Genomic DNA, 9,516 nt, shown 5'->3' on the forward strand with positions numbered 1-9,516 from the left:
CCAGACTGAGGGCCCCTGGCCTATTGGAGCCTTTGGGAATGAATGACTCCCCAGGATCCCCTTGGATCCTTGCCTTCCAGCTTCCTCCTGCAACCCAGCCAGGTTACATGGGGACTGTCTCAGGGCCGAGAAGCTGGGCTGGAACACACCCTGATAGGGGAAAGGGAGTGAAGAGGAGGGTGGGCTTGAGACTACATCTGAATGCATATTTGAGGGTGCGGTGCTGGGGGAGGTCACTCCAGCTAAGGGATTCTGTGGTTCCCAAATGGTTAATTTGATGACCCCCTCCTGAGGAGTCCGCACAAGGGCTGAAAGATGCAGTGAGACATAAGTTTATTGGTGGAGCTGCAGAGGAGTCCTCCCTCTCTCTGGGATAGCCGAGGGTACAGCACCAACAGAGGATGGACAGACAGACCCCCTAGCAGACACATGGATGGAGCAGACTCAGAGAGATCATAGCACAGCTACACAGGCACAGAGACAGACACACAGGCCACAACACCAAGAACACACACACAGAGACAACACCACAGGGCCAGGACATACAAAGTGCGGGCATTGGGGCCTCTGCATAGACAGAGCAAGAGCCAAGTGGGGAGGGGACCCCTGCTGACCTCCCCCAGGCATAGGCACATGACAGCACACAGACAGGCAGATGCCCCCAGCCAGCCACCAGCCTACCACACAAATGAATGCACTGCACGGAAAGGGGCTCACGGCTCCTCAGACCGTGGGGAGCAAAGACCACAGGCTTTCACACGCACACACCCACCACCCTCACCCACCCACTGCACTGAGGTCCGGGAGTCCCTGCCCCTGAGCTGGTCACATCTGTTCAGCCTGACTTCCACCACACTCCCTGCCACGCTTTGGTCTTGCCCACTGAGGCGGGGGCTGGAGCTGGGGAGTCTGGCAAGTGGAAAGAGGGGGAGAGGGAGGGGTATGGGCCCAGCTCTGTCACTTCTCCATAATCGGTGAAGCAGGTACTCAGAGTCCAGGGCTGAGCCTGGGCCTGGCAGTGGGGTGAGGGTAGGGCTATGACTCAGGCTTGAGGGGGCTCCCGGCAGCGTAGGCACTGGGCCATCTCTGGCTGGTACTGCTCGACCTGCAGGGTGCAGCTGGAGAATCCAAACCGGGAGTAGAGCCGGGATGAGGCTTCAGCCAGGACGGCTTCAGGGTCAGCAGTGGAGTCTGTGGGAGAGTGATAAGAAGCAGCATCAGTCCCTAGGGAGTCAGGAACAGGCAGGGGCTGAGATAAAGATGCATAAAGGGGCTGAGGGCTGCACAGCATTAAAGCCGTGGGTAAATGGGGAGCTTGCTTTTCTTTTTCTACTGTATGAATAGCGAAAAGTCGTCAAAGAAAATGTTGGAGAGATTCACCCCCCCTTAATCGGCCATGCTAACACACTAATCTATTCCTAGTCTTTTCTCTCCTGTCTTTGAGTATCAATATTTCAGCAGCCATATCACTCGATTTCTAGGACAATCCAGATGTTAAATATTCTGTCCCATTGTCCCTCTAGAGTTACCATCAAATATCCCACAAAGTATAATATTTTTGGCATCCAAATTGCATGTCTCTGATTGCTTCTTGCATCTGGAAGAAACTCAAAAATCCTTTGTCAGCTCATGAGTCACCATATATATTTTTAATAGTTGAATCATAATGTAGATGTAATCTTATATTCAGCTTTTTTCTTTCAGCATTATGCCATAAACATTTTTCCTAGTTGCCATACATTCTTCAGAATTGTCATATTTAATAGTTATGTGATATCCCAGAGTGGAGGTGCCATAATTTATCTAACTGTGCTCCTGTCACTAGACCTGTAGGTACTAGTAATCTTTTAAAAGGTTGCTAGTTCCCTGTGTTATTTTGGAGAGGGTGAAACTCCTCCCAGAAAGCCATGCCCAGAGCTCCTTGTCTCCAACATGTAACATACATGCACGTGTGTGTATGTGTGTGTGTGAGAGAGAGAGAGAAAGTGAGAGAGCCAGAGACAAAAATAGGGACAGAGACAGATAAAGATCTGAAAGACTGAAATGGCTCGGCGCCTGTAGCACAATGGTTATAGCTCCAGCCACATACACTGAGGGTGGTGGATTCGAACCCAGTCAGGGCCAGCTAAACAACAATGACAACAGCAACAAAAAATAGTTGGAGGTTGTGGCAGGTGCCTGTAATCCCAGCTACTTGGAAGGCTGAAGCAAGAGAATCACTTAAGCTCAAGAGTTTGAGGTTGCTATGACCTGTGATGCCATGGCACTCTACCCAGGGTGACATAGTGAGACTGTCTCAAAAAAAAGAAAAGAAAAGAAAGAAAGAAGGACTGAAACAATACAGTAATTCAAGCCACTATCCATGATGGGGGTAGAGAGTACATGTGCAGGAAGTAACTGGCCAGGGCCAGTGCAGACTCACCAATGGCCAGGTGTGCAGAGGCAACATGGTAAGTGAGCGTGAGGGCCCAAAGGTGCAGTTCATGGGTTGCCCGAACTCCTGGCACTGACAGCAATGTATCACGCACAGGTTCAAACCCCACACTGCGGGGGGTACCTGCAACCAGCACCCCAGCTATATGTCACTATCAGGGCTGCTTCCATCAGGGTCAACCCCCTAGCTTCCACCTCCCCAATACTGTGTCCACTCACCCTGTTGACCCCCACGATTTACCCCACGCCCAAATCCTCCCACCTAGGCATTCTCCCCACTCTCTTCAGAGAAGAGAGGTGGCCCAGTGCTTGAAGGAGGTCAGAGAGGGCCCAGGGTGGGGAGCAGTAGTGTCTGATTCACCTTCCATGAGGATTCGAAGAACATCCCGGAGAGTCGGCGCTGTGGATCCAAGGGCACAGATGGAGAAGAGGAAGGTGCTGATGGGGTCAGCCGCCTTGTACTGAGGCTATAGAGAAAGAGACTCCTGAGCCCAGCAACCAGGGACCTTTCATAGAAAGATCTAGGGACATCCTGATAAATAGGACCTGAGAGGCCCCTGAGATCCCTGCAGAGGAGAAAGGGAACATGGCACAGGGCTGGGAAAGTCCAGGGGATCTGGGAGACAGGAACTGGAGGGAGGGAGGGGAGGAGGCTGAGGGTCCTGGGAAGGAGGGGGCTGGGGTGTGGAGTTGGGGGAAGAAAGCTGAGGTAGGCCAGTACTGACTAGTACCTTGAAGTAGATGAGGATGGAGGCAGCCAGCACCCCAAGGCTCTGCAGGAGGTCCCCCAGCACATGTACAAAGGCTGCTCGGACACTGGTATTCCCCAGGGGCAAGGGCTCCCCAGGCCCTTCCTCTAGCAGTGCATACTCTGCCCCTCTAGACCCGTGGCTGTGGGGGGGGCCGGCCTGGTGCAGCACAAAGGCCATTCTGAGGGAGAAGCGGAGCAGCTCAGGACAGGCAGCCTGCCCAGGCCTCCTCTGCCATTATGTCCATGCCTCCTCCTCCCATCTCCCCAGTAGCCCTTTCTCCACCTACATTCCCAGCCCCAGGAAGTAAACAGCATTGTCAGAGAGAAAGAATGCAGGCTGAGGGAGAGAAAACTGGACTTGGTGCCAGAGATGTGAATTCAGATCCTGGCCTTGCTATCTAAATAGCTATGTGGTTTGGGCAAGTCATATCCGGTCACTTGTCGGGATCTATCTCATTAACAGTAAACTAGGGGTAATATTACCTATTTCAGGGGTGGGTGTGAGTTTTAAATGAGACAATATTGATGGAAGTACTCATCAGAATGGCTAGTACACAGTAGGTCCTTAACAAATGTCTGTTGACTCTATAGTTTAGGCTTTATCCTAGGCTCTTCCCAGGCATGCCCCAGGCAGACAGTTGAGACCTGTGTCAGCACGTCTGTATCTGGTGGGGGAGGGGAGAGCAGCTCTCCCATCCTGGAGGAAGACCTCTACTTTGAGCCCCACATGGTGCCTGCTCCACACTGGAACGTACAGCAGATTGGCACAGACTGCAATGCTAGCGGTCAGCAGCATGGCACCCCCCTCAATGTGGTAGTCGCTGTGCAGCAAGCGGATGAAGGCCAGGTACAGGAGGATGCCAGTGACCATCCAGAGGGAAACCACAGAGGCCAGAGCCCCCAGAGTCTCTGCAGGGGGAGACAAGCTGTCAGAGACCTGCTGGGGACCCTGTGAGGTGCCATCTGGCAAGACTGGAGGGTCACTAGTCATGCAAGGGCCTTACCTGAGCGGTGCCAGCCAAAGGTCATGGTGCGGGTGGCTGGACGTGTAGAGAGCCAAAGGGAGAAGAGGCTGCCCATCATGCTGCCCACGTCTGCCAGCAAGTGGGCTGCATCGGTCATAATAGCCAGGCTGTGTGCCAAATACCCGCCTGCCAGGGCAAAATGATGCACAGTGCAGGTTCCGTTTAGAAAATATCAGGTAGTATGTGCATATGGGCATGGAAAATAAATTGGGGGATATACACCAAAACGTAAATTTGGGTTTTCTTGGGTGATAGGATTACAGGTTTTCTAATTTTTCTACAATGCCATTTTCTTTTCTTTCTTTCTTTCTTTTTTTTTTTATTAAATCATAGCTGTGTACATTAATGTGATCATGGGGCACCATATCCTGGTTTCATAGACCGTTTGACACATTTTCATCACACTGGTTAACATAGCCTTCCTGGCATTTTCTTAGTTATTGTGCCATTTTATTTTATTTTATTTTTTTGAGATAGGGTCTTGCTATGTTACCTAACCTGGCCTTGAACTCCTGGTTTCTTCCTAACTCAGCCTGCCAAGCAGCTGGGATTACAGGCATGTACCACCATGTCCAGCTTACAGTGATATATATATATATTTTTAATAACAAGAAAATAGGATTTTTAAGAGCTCCGTTAACACCTAGAAGTCAGCCTGTGGGCTCTGGAACTCAGCCCAAATTCCCCTTGGTATTTTGTCTCTCACCCACTCCCACTTCCTGAGTCCCGGGAACCAGCTCCCTGCCATCCCAGACATCACCATCTTCTCTGCATCTCCACCCAGGAACATCCCTGGGACTCTGAGTGGAGAGTAGCCTAGGCAGTGTCAGGGGGATGGTCTCCAACTTACCAACCACCTCCCCGGCCATGAAGACGAAGCACACAGCACAGGCGGCGTACAGCTGCCTCCGCGCCTGCAGCCTCTCAGGGGTGAGGCCCTGCTGTGGCAGAGGGTCCCTGTGGCAGTGGTGGGAAGGCATTGCCACAGGTTTGGACTCCTCGGGGAGGGGTTCTGGGGGCTCTGTGAAGAGACTGAGGCAAGCAACACAGTTCAGCCTGACCCTAGCCCACAGGCTGGCCTGCTCACCCTAGGTCCTCTATGGCCCAGGCTGGCCTCGTCAGACATGGCCCGTCTCTAGCTCCATCTCGAGGCCTGGTCATACCCACAAGCCTTATGGACAGAGGGCCATGTGAGAAATGGGGGCCAAATGAACAGTTCAGACCCCGGACTCCCTCCCCCTTCCATACACAGAATCATAGGATTTCACAGCTGGAAAGCATCTTACAAACAATCTAGTCTAATATTTATTAAATAAGTTAGAAATACAAGGCTCAGTGAGGGAAAGGATGTACGGAGGCCATACAGCCCCCAACCAAATCAATGTATTATGCTGGTCACCACGAGGAATACAAAATGAGCAGGACAGCCTTTCCACCTCTGAGAGTCCCTGATGAATAAGACAAATGTGTATTGTGATGCAGATCACAAGGCGTCCATTGCCATTAGAGCAGTTGAGGTGCTATTGGGGCTCTGAGGGTAGAGGGACAGACAGTTTAATCCTAAAGAGGAAATCAAGGAAACAACTAGAGAAGAAAGGTCTTGAAGAACAGGAAGGATTTCGATGAAGATGACGTGACATTCGAGGCAAAGGCAGTCCGAATAGAGGCTTGTATGAGAGTGTGGAGCTGATCCTAGCTGATTCAGTGTGCCTCCCTCCTGTGCCCCTACTCCCAGATCCTGCCCCTCCTTCTCTAAGCAGGCAGCTGAAATGTGGCCCTTTAAGAGGGAGTAGAATGTTAGGATCCAAAAAGTCTGAGATTCCAGGCACAGAGAGCTTTGGGCTAGATTCCAGAGCTGGGGTTGTCATGGGGAGGTGGGGTACAGCCTGCTAAGGCTGGGGATGGTAGAGGTAGGAGTACTGAATTTGGAGTCAGCCACACATTAAATGGACCTCAGTCTGATCCCAGGCACCCAGCAGAAGCACCCTAACTGCATAGTGCCATAAGCCTCCCCTGACAAATGAATGGGGCTGGGAGCCTCACCTGGAGAGCTCAGACTGAATGAGTTTTAGGTCCATTCTGGGCCAATTCTCACTCCCACTACTACCCAACCTGAACCCCACCAAGGACAGACCTTCCACAGAATAAAGGACATAAAAAGAAAATACAGTACTAGAAATACTCATGGAGGTGTGACAAGAATACCCATGAGTGAAAACAATGGCTCCAGATAGAAGCGTGAACACAGAAGCAGAGTGGGGAGGGATGACTGGGGCCTTCTGGCGAAGAAACTCTGCCAAGTGGGTGAATTGAGGTTTGAGGGAGATGGTGGGGGATATTTGGTACATGTAGGGAAAATGCAAGTGCTTGTAGATAGATTAATTTCTTGAATTTCAAAAGCCCCATCTAAGATTAAGAATTGGGTGTATGTGGTTCTGGGTGTGTTTTCAGAGGAGATGGAGAGATGAGTAGCTTTTGAACCCGTCCTCTCAGTCAATGAGGTGTGCCAGGCAGTGTACATATAACGAAACCCAGCCTAGTGGGAGAGGCAGGTGTGAAACAAATGACTTACTACGCAAGGACAGGCTGGTGTTAGAAGGGCTCTGAACAAAAGACATTGGGGCACAGTGAAGTGAGCACCCATTCACAGAGGGTGAGGAGAACTTCACAGAGGAAGACATGTTTAAGGAGATGAGACTTAGGTGGAGAAGACTGCACCAGACATGGGAAATGACAAGGTTGCAGCATGGACTTTAAATGTGACGTACCAGGGAAAGGGGTGAGGAGGAAAGTGATGGGCTCAAAAAAACATACAGGGAAATACATTGATTGCTTGAAGAAATATTTCCTGAGCCCTGAGATGACCTTGCTGATGGGAAGAAGAGAGGAAAGGAGAGGAGGGGAGGGGAGAAGAGGTGATGAGGTGAGGTGAGATGAAGGGGTCTAAAACAGACCAGGCCAGAACCTCCCAGAACACAGTTTTCGAGGAGTGGCAGGTAGACTGGGAAGTACCGCTTCCAGAAAATACTGCAGGATTTGGTGACTAATGGTCATATGAGAATGAAGATGGGCTGGGAGTGGAAGATGTGGGCCTGAAGAGCAAACCCTGGCTGGAGTGGTGGGCAAAAGCCTCCCCTGGCCCTGAGGCATAGTGCGCCAGTCACCAAGGTAGCCACCCATCAACAGGCTGCTTGCTGCCTTTTGTTCCGCACAAATTGGGCACTGAAGAAGCCTCATTGTTGGTGTGTGGGCGTGTGTGTATGTGGGGTGACTACATTCTGCTTAGAGGAGGAAAGGCTGGTTCCTCTCCCAGGCCCTCTGAAACCCCCAACAAAAAACAAATATTGAATGGGGAAGAGGGGTGACATAGAAGAGGCTGAAGCAAAATCAAAGGAGATGTGAAGAGATGCCAGGGTCACGGCTGGAGCTCCACAGCTGCCGGGTCTGCAGTCCCCTGCAGGAAGGGGTCACTGCTCCCTTGTGCTCACCCACTTCCCTACCCACCCAAGTTTAAGGCCCTGCTCAACTAAAGAGGGAGAAACACACAGAAGCACCACGTCAGAGACAAAGGAGAGAAGGGCTGGAAGAGAAACAAAGATTGGGAGGCATGGGGGAAGAGAAAAAGCCAGAGACCCTGCCAAATTCTGGAGACAAACGGACGGTCAGCCAACAGACAAAATGGCCAGCGGAGGTGGCTGGGGAGGCCGCTCCGAGGGGCAGGGCTCAGGAGGCCAGCGGGGCGCGGAGGCGGTTCTCCGGCCGCCCCCGGCCCGCTGTCCCGGCCGTTCGGCGCGCCTCATTTCACACCTCACCACCCCCGGCCCCGTCTGTGAGGAGCCGGGAATACCCCCGCCGCCCAGATCGCACCTGCTCCTTACTTGCCGCCCCCTCGTTTCCCGGCCCCCCTCGCTTCCTGGCGGCCGCTCGCCCTCCAGGGGCCTGGAAGACCCTCTGCTGAGCCCAGGCCCATCTTTCGGCCGGGTGCCCGCAGCTGGCCGTGGCTGGAAGGGGTGCCCTGAGCCCGGGTGCGCGGAGGAAAGGACCCAGGGCCTGCAGATGGGGCTCCGAAGCCGGGGCGACAAGGTGTTCCTCCTGGGCCCGGAGCAATGCGGATATCGGGGGCCCCCAGAGCGGCCGTGGCCCGACGGAGCGACACTCCCGGGAAGTCAGACGCGGTGGGGGCGGGGGAGGGGTCCGGAGGGATGGGACGCCGGGAACCGCTTCGCTGGACCGGGAGAAAATAAGGGTGCCGGAGGGTTGTGGGGAGCGTAGCCCGCTGTAGAGGAGCTGGGGTCGGGGCTGGCGCGGCAGGGCTGGCTGGGGTCAGAGAGCTCTGTGTGGCCTGAGGGGATGAAGCCGGGCGCGACAGAGACAGTCGTAGTGGAGCCGAGGGAAACAACGAAATGGACAGAGGGCAGGAATGTGGCACCCCCGGGCCGAGCGTCAGCCCAGGTCTGTCCTACCTCTTCAAACGCAGGCTGCCGCCAGTGCCGCCGCGGTCCCGGGGGCTCACCAGACGAGTGGTCTCCGAGCCCCCAGGGGCAGGAGAGGGCTCCATGTCCCCGCTGCCCCGACCGTCTAGGCCTGGCCGAGGGAGGGAGAGGCGGGGCCGGCCCTGCGCCAAGGCTTAGTGGCCCGCCGACCCCCGGACTCCCTGCAGGGACACAGGACCACCAGAGTGGAGGGAACTGCAGCGACTGTGGCGCGTGGAGTCGGATCTGCAGATCCCGCGGCTGCAGGAGCCCCGCCCCGCGTGGGGCGAGCTCCCCAAGCCCCGCCTCCAGGCTCCCCGGCCTCTCTCCCACGCCTAAGCCCCGCCCCTACCCCCATAGCCAAAGCCCCATTTCCCGACGCCAGAGCCTGGTGGGGGAAGCGGGAGCGCCCAGCCACCGGGGTTCCAGAGAACCCCTGGTCTCCATAGTTTCGCCCACTAGGCGAACTAGCCCCGCCCCAACCAAGTCCCAGCCACGGCTCCAAGCCAGAGGACCTACCGACCAAACTTCACCCAAGGTCTGTCATCTTTTGGTCGCCCATGCCGGGGCATCGCCCCGCCACCCCGCTACCCCGCTGCCTCTGGCCTCAGCCCCCCTGAGGAAGCAAAAACAGGTGCGGACCCATTACCTGTGTCCAGAGAACCTGAAAGAATGTGTGGTGAGCAGTGACATGTCGGGGAGAACTCCAGGGACTCGAGCCAGAAACTCTTCTGTGGAGGATTTGGGGTCGGAATTCTGGAGCAAAATCTGCTGCCAAGCACTGTACTGCTAATGATCATTTATTTTTATACAGAGACATTGGGTAACAAAAAGC

At 54.2% G+C, this 9,516-nt stretch overlaps 1 protein-coding gene across 1 annotated transcript; it reads right to left on the minus strand.

Moving 5' to 3' along the window:
* Positions 1–315: 315 nt before the first annotated feature.
* SLC30A3 (solute carrier family 30 member 3) lies at positions 316–8,993 on the minus strand. The gene is made up of 8 exons (XM_053588052.1): positions 8,673–8,993; positions 5,060–5,241; positions 4,189–4,335; positions 3,940–4,093; positions 3,165–3,363; positions 2,795–2,900; positions 2,423–2,557; positions 316–1,191 (listed from the first exon to the last, which is right to left on the minus strand). Exons 1-8 carry the CDS (start codon positions 8,765–8,767, stop codon positions 1,043–1,045), a joined length of 1,167 nt encoding a protein of 388 aa, XP_053444027.1. The 5' UTR covers positions 8,768–8,993; the 3' UTR covers positions 316–1,042.
* Between the last annotated feature and the right edge of the window lie 523 nt (positions 8,994–9,516).

This window comes from Nycticebus coucang, chromosome 4 (assembly GCF_027406575.1).
Source record: "Nycticebus coucang isolate mNycCou1 chromosome 4, mNycCou1.pri, whole genome shotgun sequence".
In the NCBI taxonomy this organism is placed as follows: domain Eukaryota; kingdom Metazoa; phylum Chordata; class Mammalia; order Primates; family Lorisidae; genus Nycticebus; species Nycticebus coucang.

Coding starts and splice junctions, on each gene's coding strand:
- SLC30A3 (XM_053588052.1), bottom strand. CDS start 8,767: ATGGAGCCCTCTCCTGCCCCTGGGGGCTCGGAGACCACTCGTCTGGTG. Junction 2,901..3,164: donor CCATCCTCATCTACTTCAAG/GTACTAGTCAGT, acceptor CTTTCTCTATAG/CCTCAGTACAAGGCGGCTGA. Junction 1,192..2,422: donor CTCTGCACACCTGGCCATTG/GTGAGTCTGCAC, acceptor ACTCTCCCACAG/ACTCCACTGCTGACCCTGAA.